The sequence below is a fragment of the Psammomys obesus genome, unplaced genomic scaffold (genome assembly GCF_907164565.1).
Source record: "Psammomys obesus unplaced genomic scaffold, mPsaObe1.curated_primary_1811, whole genome shotgun sequence".
In the NCBI taxonomy this organism is placed as follows: domain Eukaryota; kingdom Metazoa; phylum Chordata; class Mammalia; order Rodentia; family Muridae; genus Psammomys; species Psammomys obesus.
The window spans coordinates 13,320,525-13,339,460 of NW_026596051.1; the positions used below are offsets into that span (position 1 = coordinate 13,320,525).

General features: G+C 44.2%; 1 protein-coding gene and 1 long non-coding RNA gene across 4 annotated transcripts in view; both read left to right on the forward strand.

Moving 5' to 3' along the window:
• Positions 1–10,834, forward strand: part of LOC129689137 (uncharacterized) — a 17,748-nt gene extending 6,914 nt beyond the window's left edge. The window contains exons 2-6 of one of the 3 annotated variants that reach the window (XR_008722039.1): positions 4,167–4,298; positions 6,503–6,612; positions 8,205–8,312; positions 9,890–10,056; positions 10,154–10,834. This is a non-coding gene — a long non-coding RNA (uncharacterized LOC129689137). The remainder of the gene's footprint in view (positions 1–4,166; positions 4,299–6,502; positions 6,613–8,204; positions 8,313–9,889; positions 10,057–10,153) is intronic. The other 2 variants (XR_008722038.1, XR_008722040.1) reach the window with 2 other exon arrangements.
• Positions 10,835–13,495: 2,661 nt separating this feature from the next.
• Tmed4 (transmembrane p24 trafficking protein 4) lies at positions 13,496–17,546 on the forward strand. The gene is made up of 5 exons (XM_055624141.1): positions 13,496–13,693; positions 13,869–13,969; positions 14,122–14,247; positions 14,454–14,600; positions 16,471–17,546. Exons 1-5 carry the CDS (start codon positions 13,534–13,536, stop codon positions 16,618–16,620), a joined length of 684 nt encoding a protein of 227 aa, XP_055480116.1. The 5' UTR covers positions 13,496–13,533; the 3' UTR covers positions 16,621–17,546.
• Positions 17,547–18,936: the final 1,390 nt, after the last annotated feature.

Below are 18,936 nucleotides of genomic sequence, written 5' to 3' on the forward strand. Positions count from 1 at the left end.
TATATATATATATATATATATATATATATATATATATATATATATATTTCAATAACAATGAAAAAGAAACTATTATTTGAAAGAGAAAAGGAAGGGTATATAGGAGTGTTTGGAGTGAGGAAAGGGAAGGGGAAAATTGTGATTAATATCAAAAATTAAAGCTGGACATGGGGGTGTATGCCTTTAAACCCAGAGCTCAGGAGGCAAAGGCAGGTGAATCTCTGTGTATTGAAAGCCAGCCTGGTTTATAAAGAGAGTTCCAGGACATCCAGGGCTAAAGAAAGAAAGAAAGAGAAAAAATTGAAAAGGGGAACACTGGAGAGATAAGATCATCGACTGCTCTTCCAGAGAACCCAGGTTCAATTCCCAGCACCCACATGGCAGCTCACAACTGTCTGTAATTCTGTGATCTAACACCCTCCCACAGACATGCATGCAAGCAGAACACCAATGCACATAAAATAAAAATAAATTATTAAAAAACAAAAACTTTTAAAAGGTAAGAACAATAAATTAAAATAATGACAAACTGTTTACTTAGGGCTAAAATGTTGTAGCATTGAGTTGGACTGTATCAGCTCTCCTCTCTCATCAGTGTGCCTTACAGAAATGCTTTCCAATTTCACTAACAAAAATAAATTTTAAGACATATAAGGAGACCAGACCACATTTTTCCTTAATTTTTAAATTTACATAATCCTTAAACCTTGTTATCAGTGACATCCTTTGACCAATGGAACCTGGGCAGCCACAGAGTCATACACATAGCATTGGAAGGACACCTAACTCCTTCCCTCAAGAAGCCTTCACCTACCAGGCATGGGCGGCATGTGTCTTTAATCCCATCCCTTGGGAAGCAGAGGAGGGTGGATTTCTGTGAGTTCCAGGCCAGCCATGGCTACATTAGACTCAAACAAACAACAGCAAAATGAAGCATCAAGTCTTCAGTGTGTACTAAAGGTGTGTGCCTCTAAAGGTCATATTTAAATCTAAAGTGTATGCTGTCTCTTATCACTATTTCATATATCTGCTGCCTTGACTTTACCCTGAGTTGTCCTGACATTCTCTTCTGTAATGTAGTCTAGGATCTGGCTTTACTTAAGGTCTGTAGCCTGCATATAATATAGACTTTTCTATACTGTTCTACTCTGCTCCCTTAGATGCTACTTTGTGAAGATGCTTCCATCTTCCCAGGAAATGCCACAGGTCTCCTTTTGCAAGTTTAGTGCATTCAAGGATATTGTGCAAACAGCCGCTATTAGGCATGAGACTTTCTGCCCCCCCTGAGCACATCTGGGGCAGAAAGCCTTATTAATAGTTCAGTAGAGAACTACTCTGTATGTTCACCATTGCTTCTCTGTTCCTGCTTTGAACACTGAGCTATGTTGAAATAAAAGCTTCAGAGAATCTGCCTTAGTTACTTTTCTATTGCTGTGAAGAGACACCATGACCAAGGCAACTTACAGAAGGAACAGTTTAATAATGCTTACAGGTTTGGAGAGTTCATGACCATCACGATGAGGAGCATCGCAGCAGTCAGGCAGGCATGGAACTGGATCATGAGTACAGAGAAAGATCTAACTGGGAATGGCACATTGTTCAAAGCCACCCCAAGTGACACCCCTCCTCCCACAAGGCTACACCTCCTAATCCTTCCCAAACAGTTCCACCAACTAGGCATCAAGCATTCAAATATATGAACCTATAATGGTCAAATATATGACCATTCTTTTTTTTTTTAAGATTTATTTATTTATTATTTATACAGTATGCAGTATTCTGCCTGCATGTGTGCTTGTAAGCCAGAAAGAGGGCACCAGATTGCAGTATAGATAGTTGTGAGTCACCATGTGGTTGCTGGGAATTGAACACAGGACCTTTGGAAAAACAGCAAGTGCTCTTAACGTCTGAGCCATCTCTCCAGCCCCTATATGACCATTCTTATTCAAACCACAGAAACTCAGGAAATGGTTCTTGAGCAATATCAGCCAGAGTTCCCTGGTTCTGTTGAATCTATAATTCATTTTGATTCCTCTACACTGGTCACCGGTGGGTCAAGATAAAGGTCCCTAAGCAGCGAGTGTTTCAGGCTACTGGTAGAAGTGCTAGGCTGTGTCTTTCTACCACTGCTGACTGGTATGATGGTATATGCTTGTAGTTCTAGTATGGAAGATTGAGTCAGGAGGATCATGAATTTGATGTCAGCCTAGGCTACAAGTTATAGACCAACCTACATAAGGACCTATCTCAAAAAAAGATGGAAAAGGAAGAGTGAATAAAAAGAGAATTATTGGGTTGGCATTGTAGTTCAGTGGTAGAGCATATACCTGTCAAAAAAGGCCCTGGATTCTATTCCCAGGAGGAGGGAATTTTTTTCTATAATATTAATTAATTTGCAGAGACTATTTTTTTTAATTATGTGTTTATTTTTGTGGTGGTCAGTTTCTTTCTTACTTTTTTTTTTTTTTTTTTTTTGTCAACTTGACCCCAGCTAGAATCATCTGGGAATAAAACATCTTGAGAAAATACCTCTGTAAGATTGTCCTTTAGACAAGTCTGTGGGGCATTTTCTTGATTAATTATTGATGTGGAAGAGCCCAAACCTCTGTGGGTAGAACACACCTGGGAAGATGGTACTAAGATATATAAAAATGAAGTCTGAACAACTCTCTTCTCACCAAAATATAGTCAGGTCTGCACAGAAATATCCTACTCCTGGTACCATTTTCTGTCTTAGTTCCAGTTTCTGTTGCTGTGGTAAAACATCACAACCAAAAGCGGCTTGAGAAGGAAAGGGTTTATTCTGTCTTAACAACCCAGAGGTCATACTGTATCACTGAGGAAAGTTAAAGTACAAACTCAAAACAGGAATTTGGGGTCAGAAAGCGAAGCAGAAGCCGTGAAGGAATGTTGCTTAATTGCTTTCCTCTCGAGGCTTGCTCAGTCTACTTTTTCGTACAACTCAGGACCACCTTCCCAGCCTTGGCATCACTCGTGGTCGGCCGGCCTTCCTACATCAATCGTCAACCAGGAAAATGGCCGTCAGATTTGCCTATAGAAAAGTCCCAATGCAGGAATTTTCTCAGTTGAGAGTTCCTCTTCCCAAATGACTACCTCTTGTGTCAAGTTGACAAAAATAGCAGCCAGGACACTGAAGCAAGCCAGAGAGAGTAAACCAGAAAGCAACGTTCCACTAAAGTCTCTGCTTCAGTTCCTGGCTCTAGGTTTCTGCCCTGACTTTCCTTCATGATGGACTATAAACGGAAATTAACCCTCTACTCCCCAATTTGTCCTTGGTCATTCTCTTTATCATAGCAATAGAAATACAAACTAGAAAGTGTGCGTGTCTATGTGTGGGTATGTGCACATTGAGAGCGATCCCCGCAGAGGGCAAAGGTCGCAGATTCCCCTGGAGCTTGCATTAGAAGCAATCCTGAGCTGCCAAATGTGGGTCCTGAAAACTGGACTCAGGTCCTCTGTCAGAGCAGGAAGTGCTATTAACCACTGAGCCAGCTCTCCAGTCCCTAACCTTAATACTTTAAGTATTATTTTAACACTTCTGTTAGTTACCTTTATATCACTGTGACCAAGTATCTAAAGCTATTTTTTTCTAATTTATTTATTTTTTTTTATGTGATGCACATGAGTGTTCTGTTTCCATGCACACCAGAAGAGGAGATCAGGTTTCATTACAGATGGTTGTGAGCCATTATATAGGTTCTGGGAATTGAATTCAAGACCTCTGGAAGAGCAGCCAGTGCTTTTAAGCACTGAGCCATCTCTCCAGCCCAATCTGAAGCTATTTTAATGGGAAGAATTACTTATTTTAGTTTACAGCATCAGTGATTTCAGTTCATAGTCCTCTTGGGCTTCTGGTGAGGCAGAATGTGGCAGTGGGAGCATGTAGAGGGAGCCACTGTTGTGTGTCTGTATGTGTGTGTGTGTGAGAGAGAGAGAGAGAGAAAGAGAGAGAGAGAGAGAGCACCAGAAGTCAGTATCAGTTTCAAGATAGAGTCTCTCTACATAGTCCTGGCTGTCATGGAACTTACTATGTAGACCAGGCCGGCCTCAAACACACAGAGATCCCTTCTGCATCTTGAGCGCACGGGATTAAAGACATGTACCACCATGTCCAACTTCACCTTTTTTTTTTTTTTTTTTTTGAGACAAGGCCTCTCATTAAGCTTGAAGATCACTGGTTCAACTAAACTGGCTGGCCAGCGAGCCCCATGAATCCTCCTGCTTCGGCCTCCCTAGTATTGGGATTACAGATGTACACTCTGCACTTGGCTTCTTACGTGAGTACTGTTGATCCAAACTCGGGTTCTCATGCTTGCACAGTCAGTATTTGACCAACTGAGCTAGCTCTCCAACCGAAACCTGGGCATCTTAATGGTAGACAGGAAGCACCTTCAAAGGCACACCCCTAATTACCTACTTCTTCCATCTAGGTACACCTCTAAGTGTTCATAGAGCTTCAGAAAACAAAGCCACCAGCTAGGAATCAAGCATTCCACTCATGCACCCCTGGGGGACTTTTTATATTCAAACCATATCGATCATGAAAAATTACTGGATTGTTCCCAATACCATTTCTTCATTAGCTGAGACAGACATGCATTCCTCTCCTTTCTATTGAGGTGATAGTTCATGTTGACTTCTCTGCTGGCTGGTGATTATGCCACCTTGACACAAACTAGAGTTATCTGAAAGGAGGGAAACTCAATTGAGAAAATTCTATCATGAGATACAGCTGTAGGGCATTTTCTTAGTTAGGGATTGATGGGGAAGATCCCAGCCCATTGTAGGTAGGGTCATCCCTGGGCTGCTGGTCCTGTCTATAGGAAAGCAGGCTGAGCAAGCCATGGGAAGCAAGGCAGTAAGCAGCACCCCTCCATAGCCTCTGCATCAGCTCCTGCCTCCAGGTTCTTGCCCTGTTTAAGTTCCTGTCCTGGCTACCTTCAATGATGGACTATGATGTCGAAGTGTAAGCCAAATAAACTCTTTCCTCCTCAAATTGCTTTGGTCATGTGTTTTATCACAGCAATAGTTACTCTAACTAAGGCAATTTTCATATGTTAAAACTTAAGGACAGGTCTTCAGGTAACCTTGAACTGGTCCAACAACTCCCCTCACTGTAATTCCCTAAAATAACTGTAGAATGTGTTAAGAACACAACATCATGATAACAGGAACATAACCAGAAACAACCTGCTTGGTTCCGGTCTTCCTTAGAAACAGGATGCCTTTCAGTGTTTAGCCAAGTGTCATGTGGTCCCCAGTCTAGGATATCCTAAGGTGGAATTCTTTCCTGGACTCCCAGCTGCAGTAAAAGTGGGTCAACTACAAATAAGACTCCACCCACTTCAGGAAGTTTTCCTGAGCTCATAGGGCCTTCCTGCTTGCCCTCAACCCACACGATCTGTTGTCTTCTTGTGCTTCTTTGGTCCTCACTGAGTTTTGGCAATCAGCAAATCTGCTTTGCACAACTACCCTTGCATTCATAGGATAAATCTCATGGGATCCTTTTAGGATGTTGTTGGATTTGTTTGCTTCTAGTTTGTTAGAGAATTTTGTATTTTTGACCCAAAGAAATATTCATCCTTCTTTCCTTGTGATGTCCTTATCTAGCTTTAATTTCACAGTAACAGTGGGGTCCTTCTGCCCATGAATCTCCAGAGAAACCAGGAGTATTGAGCACACAGGATTGTCTCTCAAAGGAATGGATGTGAGACATGTTCTTGCATCCAAAAAGCTGGAATTGGAGCTGATTACCAGCTTGGTGATCTGTGTTATCTGTTGGGCCAGGCCACATCAAGTTCCTTTAGCCAAGATCAGAGATATTCAGTAATCTAAATGACTGACCCTATGTTACTTGTACAGCCAGGAGCTCCCCTAAGCACCCACAACCAGGACCAGAGGTATTTAATGGCCCAAATGACCTCTATGCTATCTGTATAACTATTGTTCTCCATTCAGCAGGGGCCTGCATCTCGGCTGGGGTCCTGGAGCTCAGCTTCCAGATGGAGAACAGGGGTTTCGTTTCTCTCAGGCGCAGATAGAGCACCTTAGGGTGAGGCCTGAGTGCGCTCAACCAGGATGTGGAAAAGGTTTGCCACAGAGTGTTACAGTTTAGCTCTTTTTAGCTTGAGGTCACTAGTATGGAAGTTCAGGTGTTCCAAAGCCTATGGTGATACCAACGTGTCACAACTCTTGGTTAAACTGCTATGAGGTGTGAGCTGAAGCCCACTCCTGGTCAGCTTGCAGCAGAGATGCAGGCAAGCTGGTCAATGTGATGTTTTGCTGGAAGTTGACTTGTGAGAGGGCACACGATAGTTTGCTGTGAGCCCTCTCATTTGAGGGGCATGACTTGGCCAGCTGAGAACATTTGTGAGTGGACTCTGAGGAGAGGAGATATATAGGACACATTGAAGGATCACTATTTTTTTTTTTAATCTCCATTGCTGTGCTGATCTTTGTTCTTTGACACTTGACTTTGCAGAGAGAAACGTTCCAGAGAACTTCTCGGGGCAATCCGACTGAGTCTGAGGCTTTTGCTGACTTGTCATGCTGATTTTTGTTGCTGCTTGGTGTTGGCCTTTGGACTGGACTGTTAGTACCCTGATGACTAACTCTGGTAATCCCCTAAGACCCATCAACCATAATCAGCAGGAAGTAGATTACAGAGGTCTACACCCCTCTTCCCTACTAATCTCCTGTCTAAGGTAGGGGGCATTGGAAGGGAGGTAAAGGTGTTTAAGAACCCCAAATAAAGTAGGTTTGGTGAAAAACCTAAGCCTACACTGCCCTGAGGGCTATGTGATGCTCCTTATAAGACCTGGGGTCACCCAGATCAGGGGAGACTTTTAAAACCCCACTGAGAAAAGGGAGTCTATCATCTTAGACCAAGTGCAAATAATTGCCTATCTGGAGACAAACAACTTCAACCTTATCCAGCAGAGCCCCACATACAAGCAAGACCAGGACAGATCCTTCCGTAGGTCCTGAAGCTAGCACAGATAGCCTGTCTCCAGAAGATAGCCTATCTCTTGGGAGAAATGACATGTACCCTGAGTTGAGTTTTGATGTAGTTACGGTTCCTTGGGCACTGGTGATTGTATTACACCAGAAAACTTGTTTTCAGATTATACTGAGTTTAAATCGTTGAGAATAAAGTGCCTCGCATCAGACTCTCTGAAGTTTCTCCCAGGTTGATGAAGTCAATCTGAACAAAGCTCTTTGCAGTTTGCTTCCCTGCCTGACATGGCCACCTGAAGGGTTCCTCTCAGTGTTTCTTCACCCCAATTCAAGACTTTAAGGAAAACCGATGCTGTTTCTTTTGGTGACTGTTTGGTGGACGTAATTGGGGAAGTTGCTGTGGTTTGTCTTCCAGGATTTTGTGTGTTGGAAGCTAGATCCTCCCTCAGTGCAGCCAGCAAGCAGAACTTTTAAGAGTAGGTTTTGTTGGATATGGTGGCACATACTTGCAATCCCAGCACTTGGGAGGCGGAGTCAGGAAGATCATTAATTCAAGGCTTTCCTCTTATTTGTAGTGAGTTTAGGGGTAGTCGGCTCTACACGAGAGCCTTATGTAGTCCAAACAAAACAAAACAGTTTGTAAGACTATTTATATTTTGGGGGCTTTTTCTAATCACCCATTCTAGCTCCCAAATAAATGGGACAGAGACTCATAAGATTTACTGGTAAGCTTTAGGCACCACAGCTGGGCAGATATCAATTTATAGTAAGGATCTATGTTAGTCTTGCTACTTCCTAGCCATGTGCCCTGAGATACTTGCCATATCTGGCCTGCCTGGGCTGTTTCTGTTCCATCAGGTCACTGCTTCTCACCACATCCTTTCTCTACCTCCTCTTCTTTCTTCTTCCCTCACGATCCCTGCCTGAGATCCCAAGACCAGCAACAGAAGTCCCACACAGCTATGGGAAGTCTCTCTCACCCAACTATAGACTGTCCAGCTTTTTATTAACCAATCAGAGATAATTGGGAGCAAAGTTTACGTAAGATTGATCAATGTACATGATAATGCCCTCGATTGCAACCATATCACAGGGCCCAGATTTCAGCATCTGACACACAGAGCGCCAGACCAACCCCCAACAGCTGTTAGAACTTGGTGGGGATTCATAAACAAATTAGGAGTGCAATCAATCCCTAATCCCTTTCTCTGCCTTCTTCCTTTGAGGGATAATCCTTCTTCTACATGCATTCCCATCGCCATGAGGCCATCCATCCTGAGTCCTCAGAGAGCTGAGCAACACAACTGCTACGGAAGTCACAAATTTCCAGAACGGTGAACTAAATAAACCTTTTATTTATAAAGTTACTCACCCTCAATTACTTTGTTATATCAACAGTTCATGGCTTAATAAAGAAGCCATCTCCTTCTTGCTTGGTATTTATTGTGACAGTTTAGGTACCGTCCTAGTTTGTTTTCTGCTGCCCTGATGAAACACATGATAAAACACTGACAAAGGAGATAAGTACGCTTGACTTGAGTTCAATCTCTGGGATCCACAAGGTAGAAGGAGAAAACCAATACCTGCCAATTGTCTGCCAATGTCCATTTGTGTACTGCAACATGCATGTGGCATACACACACACACAATACATAAATGTAAAAAAAAATTAAAATCAAATAGACAAACTGCTTACCAAAAACAACTTGCGGGGTAAAAAGTTTGTTTTATTTGGCTTACAAGTTACATGGAGGGAAGTTATCATGGAGGGAAGTCAGGCTAAGAATCATGACAGGAACCTGCAAGTAGGAAGTGACCCAGATACCCAAAGTTTACTGGCTTGCACTCCTTGTTTTGTTTGTTTGTTTTAAGTTTTGTTTTGTTTTTTGAGACAGGGTTTCTCTGTGTAGTCCTGGCTGTTCTAGATCTTGCTCTATAGAGCTGGCTGGCCTGGAACTCACAGATACCCACCCGCCTGTGCCTCCAAGTGCTGGGACCAAATGTGTGAGCCACTAGTGTCTTGCTCAGCATCCTTTCTTTTGTGTTTTATTTTATTTAGTGATTGTTACTTGATTGTAAGTTCATCACATGCTTGTTGTCCTTAGAGGTCAGAAGAGGGCTTCAGATTCCCTGGAACTTAGTGAAAGGTGGGAACTGAACCCAGAACCTGTGCAAGAGCAGCCCGTGCCATCTCTCCAGCCCCTCTCTCGCTTCTTTAAATCTAGACGTTTACCAAATGTGATGGTTAAAGTCAGGCATCTAGAGGCCTGAGGGGACTGGTGAAAGGACTAGTATGAACTTATTTTATGTACATGGATGCTTTGTACTCATGCGGAAGCTGGAAGAAGATATCCGATCCCCTAGACTTGGGGTTACATATGGTTGTGAAGCACCCTGTGAGTGCTGGGAGTCTTCCAGGTCCTCTGGAAGAACAGTTAGTGCTGTTAACCCCTGAGCCATCTCTCCACTGTGCCCCTCCCACCTTTTCTTTTAATAGAATTTCACTGTGCAGGCAAAATACACAGACGCATAAAATAAAATTATATATATATTTAGTTAATAGGTATTTGGGCAGGCCAGATGGCTCGTCTTGGCATTTGACCCCCAAGCCTGATGGCCTGAGTTTTGCTCCTGGATCCCATATAGAAGGCGAGAACTGATTCTCAAACGTTGTCATCTGACCTCTATGTATACAAGTGTGTATAGGCACACACACACACACACACACACACACACACACACACACATACACAATTAAAAAAAATGTTTGGGGAATTAATACATATGTGTATATTTTGTGAGCCATCATATAATGTGACGGATTCTGTCTCCTTTCCTGTACCTTATTTTTTTCTTGACAATCATCTGCAGGTGACCTTCTGTATACTTATTTATTTTTGTTATGTATCAGCAGACAAAAATTGAGAAGTGTCCTGGTCACTGTTTCCCTTGAACATGGCCTTGCCTCGTACAGTGGCTGGGTGAGGAATGGAAAGGACCAGCTTAGACAAAGAACTTCAAGAAACATTGACCAAAATTGCTGCAGTCTCTGAAGAAAAACGAATCAGATTGCCTGAGGTAAACTTCCTTCTTATGTGTGTGTACGGGTGTATGTTTATGTACATGTGTGTATAGTTGTTATATGGACATCTAATATCAACCTCTGTTTCCCCAGGACTGCTAGCCACTTTGTTGTAGCTTTCAATTTTCTGAATTACATCTTATCTAGCGTGTATGTGTGTGGGGAAGCACACGTGTATATGTGCCATGGCCCACAAGTTCGAGAACGACCTTCAGACGTTGATTTTGTCATGTGGACACTGGAGACTGACCTCGGGTCCTCCAGCTTGGCAGCAAGGGCACCTGCTGAACTCTTGACAGCCCCTACCTTGGTTTTTGAGACAGGGTGTCTAACTGGGAGCTAGGCTTGCCAGTCAGTCTAGACTGGCTGGTCCAAGCCCCAGAGACCTTCGTGTGAAACGGGATTACAATCATGTGCCTCCACGTGAGCCACCACACTCGCCCGCCGCTGCTCCTTACATGACGGCATTAAAGGCGTACACCGACATGTACGACTTTGTTCTGCTTAACATTTTTTGAGATTTATTTTTATGTATATATGGGTTTTGCCTGCATGTGTACCACATGTATGTGGCACTCGAGGAGGCTAGAAGAAAAAGTCAGATCCTCTTGGAACTGCCCTCCCCTGGATTTTGACAGAGATCTCAAGCGGTCCACCTGCTTACTTTATTTCATTTAATCTTTATTAATTTGTTACTATTATTAATTTGTTACTATTTCCCTCTTCACCGTAGATTCTAGGGAGAGAACTCAGGTTATCAGGCTTACCTGGTAGCCATTTTGCTAGCTCTTCTAGATGGCAGGTTTGTTGTTGTTGTTGTTTTCCCTAGGCAGGATCTATGTAGCACTGATTTTCCTGGAACTGTATGTAGACCAGGGCTGGCTTTGAACTCACAGAACTCTGCCCACTAAGTACTGGAATTAACCTTATGTGCCACCATCCCCAGCCTACCTGATTGCTTTCCATGTTGGTACATTGTGTTTTATTGTTTATTCCAGCAGATAAAGGTTGAGTCAGATACTTAGATCTAAAAGTCAGAAGATTTTTATGTCAAAATCCAAACCACTAGTTTTGTTTTTGTTTTTGAGATAGGTCTCTCTCTATAGAACTGATTGTCCTGGAAGCTGATATGTAGACCAGGTTAGCCCCACAGAGACCCTCCTGATTCTGCCTTGAGAGTTCTGGGATTAAAGGCATGTACTACCATATCTGGCTTAAGTTGCTACTTTCTTCTGAAGGGTTCCTAAACTTGAGCTACCTTAGGCTTTCAGGAGATTTGGGGCTCTTACAGAGTCGGCTGGCCCTGCTCTAAGTTACCCCATACTGTGTAAAGCTGTGGCTTTGGGGCTGTAGCTTTCCCCGAGTCACTCCATTTCATGGCTGTAAACGTTTGGCACCTTGCAGAAATATGATGACTCTGCACCTCACTGTGCACACAGACACTACCACCTGCCTAGTACCACCCACGAACATAGATCAGTAAACACGTATTCCTTAAAGTGCTGTCTATAAACTTACCAAACTGGATTGGAACCATGTGAATGCTCTGGTGTGTTAAACACACACACACACAGTATCAGGAAACCAAGGCCAAGAACTTACCACACATATCAGACTGAGTCAGGGACCAACATCCTCACCTGGCGCTGCAATGGCAACTGCCTTACTGACCTGCTGGCTCATTCCGGGGGTATATTATAAGGGACTGGGAGGCAAGGGACTACTGAACAGCCCCCAGGGTTCAGCTGAACTGGTCTCCACTGCTACTCATCTCCTGAACTTCGTATGCATGGTCTTGGGGTTCCCCACTTCCCCTCTGCTTCTGCCTGGCTCAGCTCTATGGCTCAGCTCTAACAGCTCCAACAGCTTTGTGACTGGTTCAGGTAACCTAACAGAGCCACTGTAGTGACTGTGTCTCTGTTAACGCTATGTCTCTGCCTCCCATTAAGACCCCTTTGAACTTCCTGAATTCTGATATATCCTTTTAAACCTTTTGCACCTTTTCTTTAAAACACACACACACACACACACACACACACACACACACACACACACACAGAGTTCTAGTATACTTTCTGTTGCTTTGATAAATACAATGACCAGAAAGCATCTGGGGAGGAAAGGGTTTATTGGTTTACAGGTTACAGTCCATACTGAAGGAAGCCAGGGCAGGAACTTAAGGCAGGAACGTGGAGGCAGGAACTGAAGCAGAGACCATGCAGAAGTGCTGCTTCCTGGCTTGATTCCCCTGGCCTGCTCAGCTACTTTCCTTACAGAAGCCAGAACCACCTGCCCAGGGATGCTCCCACTCATAGTGGTCTCTCCTTCATCAACTAACAAGAAGATGCCCATTGACAAGCCCATAAGCCCGTCCAATAGAGGCTAGTCCTAAATGGAGGTTCCCTCTTCCCTGTTGTGTCAAGTTGACAACTGATGTGAAGACAAATACCTAGACCCAATCACAGTATGATGTATAAAGCGTGACCTGAGAGATGGTAGTTAAGATGGAATAAAAAGAACCTTTGTTTGGGCTGGTGGTAGCTCTGTTGGTAGAGCGCTTGGCCAACTTTCGGAAAGCGCCACCCTCAGCAACCCAGCAGCACCAGGTGTGAGAACACGCTGCTCAGGAGGCAGAGACAGAAGAGTCACAGCTATATAGGCTAAGTAGCAAAATCCAGGCCAACCTTGGACACTTGAGAGCCTGTCCAAAAACACGCCAACAAAAAACTCCACGTGCTTGCCAAATTGATACTGCTTGGCAAGTTGTAGCCAACGAAGCTAACTTGTGAATTTATTATTACTCAATAAGTCCTGCAATGCTGAAAGGACACAAATGTGTTTCATGAGAAGGGTTTACTTGACTTCGGGCACTGAGGACAAGAAATCAACACTGTTTAGGCCTAGCCTAGGGGCTAACCAGCTTGTGTGTTGGAGGAGTCCAAACTCATAAGGTCTTCTAGCACCCTACACCGAAAGTGCTCTTTTTTTTTTTTTTTTTTTCCGAGACAGGGTTTCTCTGTGTAACCCTGCCTGTCCTAGACTCGTTTTGTAGACCAGCCAAGGCTCGAATTTACAGAGATCTGCCTGCTTCTGCCTCCGTTAGTGCTGGGATGACAAGCGTGAGCCACCGCTCCCCACTCTGAAAGTATTCTCGCGCCTCCTTACACAGACCGCAGTGCGCAGGCACAGAGTAGTACTTCGACAAGGGCACTTAAGCCTAACAACAGGGGACATAAAAACCCTCGGGCAACGTCACTGCACAGGAGCTTACTCTCTGTAACCTTAGACTACGCGAAGAGGCGCTCAGGCGCAAAGCACTGCAAGACTGGAGTCTGGGGTCCAGTGTGTGGTGGACGTAGCAGGGTAAGGAAGCCGCGGGCTCGCACTACTGCGCAGGCGCACTTTCCGTTTCCAGGCCACAGCGCAAACGCTGAGCAATGCGCAAGCGTGCGCATGCGCGAGGCTGAGGCGCGATGGCAGGTGTCGGGGTCCGGCGGCAGCCGGCGATGGTGCGGTTGGCGCTGCTGGTGCTTACTGTGTGTGCTGCGGGTACCCGTGGGCTGTATTTCCACATCGGCGAGACTGAAAAGCGCTGCTTCATCGAAGAAATACCCGACGAGACCATGGTCATCGGTCAGGGGGCTGAGGGTGGAGAGGCCCTTTGTTTTCGCCTGGCCCTCGGAAGCGCCCCTCCTTCCCTGTCAGCTCGCCCCCATCCAGAGAGTGCCTTGAGGGCGCCAGGTCCCCTGCCCAGCACCCCGGGGCTGCTTGCTGCGGGCCAGGTCGTGACTGTGTATCTGCCCCACAGGCAACTATCGAACCCAGATGTGGGACAAGCAGAAGGAGGTCTTCCTGCCGTCGACCCCTGGCCTGGGCATGCATGTAGAGGTGAAGGACCCGGACAGCAAGGCAAGCGCCCCCGTCCCCGCTGGGAAAGCCCTAGCTGCCATTAATGTCCTTACCGGATGTAAAGGACCTCCGTGGCCCTGAGTAGAAGTCTCCCTAGGTACCAGGTCTGCATTTTGAGACGTTGTAAACTTGGGGCTTGATGCGTCTTGCAGGTGGTACTGTCCCGGCAATATGGCTCTGAGGGGCGCTTCACGTTCACTTCCCACACACCCGGAGACCATCAGATTTGTCTACACTCCAACTCCACGAGGATGGCTCTCTTCGCTGGAGGCAAACTGGTAAGAGGCTCATCAGTCTTCGAGTTTCTCACTTGATTCCAGAGTTGACTTATAGCCGCCTTTTTTTTTTTTTCTTTCTTTCTTTATTTTAGTATTGCCTTTTTGGGGGAGCAGGTGGGCGTAGCAGTTAGAACTGGGGAAACCAGGCTTGCCAGAGACAGGAAACAGACTCCAGCACCCACCCATTCAGTCCTGTTTCCTTGTAGCGAGTACACTTGGACATCCAGGTTGGGGAGCATGCCAACAACTACCCTGAGATTGCTGCTAAGGATAAGCTAACAGAGCTACAGCTTCGTGCTCGACAGTTGCTTGATCAGGTGGAACAGATCCAGAAGGAGCAGGATTATCAGAGGGTAAGGGCGTGTATCGCCTTGTGCTTGGAGGCTGCATCTGACCTTTAAACCCACTGTGCAAACGTTTGTGCTGGATCCTTCCCTACTTGGGAGATGGTTTTTTCAGAGGATGAAGTGGGAGTGATCAGTCTACATTGGTGAAGTTGGTTTTGGTCCATCCCCCCTCTCCCAACTTTATGTGTATGTCTGCAGTGCTGAGGCTTGAACCCAGGGCCTCACCTGAATGTGAGGTAAGATCTCTACCATCGAGCCATACCTTTACATATCATATGTGTGTGTGTTTTATGCATATATAATTATATATTTATTATAATTATATTATTTATAATTACAAACAGAACATTTATATGTAATTATAGCGATTTACATATATATGTTTTAACAGGTGGTCTCCCATCCAAGTACTAACCAGTCCTGGCCTTGCTTAGCTTCTGAGATCAGATCTCAAGTGTTCAGGGTACTATAGCCGTAGACTCTTTGATTTATTTTTTATTGTTATGAAATACATAGAAAACTTAGCATTTTAACTGTTTCTAAGTGTGCAGTACTATGGTATTAAGTAGATTCATATTGTGTTGCAGCTCTGACTACCATCTATCTGCCTAACTTTCACCTTCCCAGAGACTCTGAACCCATCGAACATCCTATTTCCCAAACTGCAGTTTTGATTTCTTGCTGTGATCCTAATTAGTGTTAAACACTGACTCTCCACCTATCATGTTGCTATTCTACTTTTTTGCCTATAGTTTTGATCATTCTAACTCAGCTAAGTGGAATCCTTTTGTGACTGTCTTAGTTCATTTAGCACAGTGAGTCCAGGGTTTATCTGTCTTTTAGTTTGTCAGACCTCTGTTTTATGTGTGTGTGTATTTTTTTTTTTTTTTTTTTTTTTTTTTTTTTTTTTTTTTTTTTTTTTTGCAGTGCTAGAAATTGAACCTAGGACATCACACATGCTAGATAATGGCTCTGAACTCTATCATGCTGCACTCCTTTAAAGATGTTTTCTTATCAATTCTGTATATATATGTATATATGAGTTTATGTGCGTGTGAGTCCAGGTATCATCTGTGGGAACCGGAAGGTGTCAGATCCTCTGGAGCTAGAGTTACAGGTGGTTGTGAGCTATCTGACATGGATGCTGGGAAGTAAACTTAGGTCCTCTGTGAGTATGAGCTCTTAAACACTGGGTCATCTTTCATGCCTGTAGAACTATCACTGTCCCCTTGTCCTTTGAGACAGGGTTTCTCTGTGTAGCTCTGACTGTCCTGAAACTTGCTCTGTAGACCATGCTGGTCTTGAACACAGAGATCTGCCTGCCTCTGCCTCTGCCTCTGCCTCCTGAGTGTGTGTGCCACTACTCCAGCTGTAGAACTCTCCTTTTAAGGTTGAATAATAGATGGTTGTATGTATAGACCTCATCTTGCTTTATATAGTTTTGTTTTGTTTTTCCAGACAGGATTTCTCTGTGTAGCCTTGGCTGTTCTGGACTCCCTTTATAGACCAGGCTGGCCTCAAAATCCCAGAGAGAGATCTCTTTGCTTCTGCTTCTGGAGTGCTGGGATTAAAGGCATGCACCGCCACCACCGCCTGTATAGTTATTTCTAAATTGTGCGAACCTATTGCTTGCTTGTTCTCCATGGGCTCTTACTGTAGAAGTGTGATTTGAATCCTAACAGAAATTTTTGTAGAGGACATCACTTTCCTTCCTAGGGGCAGTGTCAGTGGGGAGACTAGCCACTGAATGGAATTGCAGGTGGTATTCCAGAGGCATTTGGTCTGGGAATTGGGCAGTCACACAAATGGAGGGGCCTTATAATAGCAGGTTCTGTTTTCCTACCCGTTCTAATCCTTTGCTCTCTGTCTTATGCAGTATCGTGAAGAGCGCTTCCGTCTGACCAGTGAGAGCACCAACCAGAGGGTCCTGTGGTGGTCCATCACCCAGACCGTCATCCTCATCCTCACTGGCATCTGGCAGATGCGTCACCTCAAGAGCTTCTTTGAGGCCAAGAAGCTGGTGTAGGCCTCTTGCCGTATAACCTTTCCCTTTTACCTCAATTATTTGATAATTTCCCCCCAAGCCCCTTGTCCACCTGGATTTTGAGGAGGAAAAAATGAAAAAAGAGTGTGTCACGTTGATCTCATGGCAATAAGCCATTCAGATCAGCTACCTTTGATCCAGGTTCCCCAAGAAACAGACATTCGTCCAAGCTTTCAAAATCTGTCTTAGGCTTTGGGAGAACTTAGAATTGACCCAGTCATTTCTTTCACTTCTGGTGACTCTCCTCTGGTTTTGAAGAGATGACTAAATGCTCCTCTGTTTTCTCTTTGTCTGCTTGTACAGTAGGCAACTGGTGTGCCCATGGAGGAGGCCCTGCCTCAATGTTCCTGGGTCAGTCCTGAGTTCTCCCAATGGCTTTGTGAATGTAAATAAGGGGCAGTTCTTGGCCCTGAAGGATTGAGATGTTTTTCTATATTTTAGAACTATTTTTGGATAAATTATATATTTTCCTTCCCGAGTGAATTATCATTACTGCCTGTAACTAGCCAAAAAACACCAATCCAGACCTTATGCATTCTACTTAGTTATATACATTTTTAATAACTGCCATTCAGTGCTCAGGATTTTGGCAGTCTAGGACCAGAAAGCAGATACACTAGTTACTCACAAGTCCATGTTAGAAGTCCAAGAAGGGTCCTCTTGAACACTTGTAAGTCCAATCCCCCAGGGTCCCAAAGTTGGGAAAGAGTGACAGGACGACTTGGAGCAGTGCACTGGTCCCTCAAGTTTTTCCTAAGTGGTGGTAAACGTTTCGTAGGTTCTTTTCTGTCTTGGAGACAGCCTCACTCTCACTCTGGCTGACCCGAACTCCACATGTAGACGAGACTAGCTTCAGATCCACGTGTCTGCCTACCAAATGCTGTGAATTAAAGAGGCATGTGATACCACACCTGACTAAAGATTTTCTTCACAGGAACCAGATCTTGCTAGTTTAAGCAGATTTTTTTTTCCAGTGAAATAAAACATAGTAGCCATGTTTGATATGAAATAATAGGTTGTGGGCAGAGTTGAGGCCAAAAAAGGGGTGGCGAAAGTGGAGGGAAGGTCACTGGCCTAGACTGCTTGCCCTTGTAGAAAACCTAGAGTAGACGTCAGTGGGCGCTCATGCTGAGCCTTGGCCCAGGAGTGGATGGCATCATGGCTTAATCACTCTGAACGTTCACCCTAGTAGGTAAGGGTCAGCAAAGAACTTAAAAAAAACAGTTGGGTTCTTAGCTCCTGGCTCATAAACAGCTCTCCCTGCACGTCCCTCACCCCCTTCTGTATAAAATTCATGCTGTTAGTTGACCATTCTTGATATTTTATTTCATAGTTTTATTATATATTTATTTGGAATATTTATTAAATTTCTTTTTCTGACTTGTAGAATTAAACTCTCCCCTTGTTATTTCTCAGTGTACTCTACTATATATGAACCTATTTTACACTTGGAGTCTATGCAGTTTTTTTTAGTTTGGAAAGAAGGCAAAAAAAAAGTTTTACATATCCTTATTTCTGATTTTCTGGTGGTCACTTAACCACCAGAAAAATTCCTCTGCTGCTTAAAATAGTTTTGCAGTTTTCTTCAGGTTAGAGTTAGTATGAGAAGTTAGATTTTAACAGTCATTTTGTTTTCAGTTTTTTGAGACAGGACATCTATACATAGCCTTGCTGTATACCAGGATGACCTTGAACTCACAGAAATTTGCCCATCTCTGCCAGCAGGGTGCTGGGATTAAAGACCTGTGCCATCATGCTTGGCTAAGAGAATGTCTTGAATTTGTTTTGTTTTTTCAGTCTTGAGGTGGAGCTTATATTGGTCTTTAAGTCAAAAACTCTTGGCTCTGCCTCCTAAGTGTTGGAATTATAAGTGTGTGCCAACATGCCCAGAAATAAGGCATCTTTTTAATGACTTAGATGTGTAGACCTATAACATGAGGCTCTTTAGGAGAAACACATTACTGTTCTGTTGTCTTAGGAATTCTAGCCAGCAAAGTAGAGACTGGGCCTGAGAGAGTAAGAGGCTGGAAAAGGCCAGGCATTGATGGGTCTGTCCAACAATACACACACTGGAGCACACATCTCAGTGAACAAGCAGGGTTTTTCTGGCTGATTCCCTTCCACCCCCCACTCCCCCTTGGAGATACCTGGCAGCACTCAGGCAGGTCTCAATGCAGGCTTGTATGTGAGGTGTATCGTAGGCAGGAAAATGACTGCTCCAAATGTATATCTTTAACCCTGAAAGTTGAGACTGCCACCCAACATGGCAAAGATTGCTAATCGATCACCTTAAAGTAT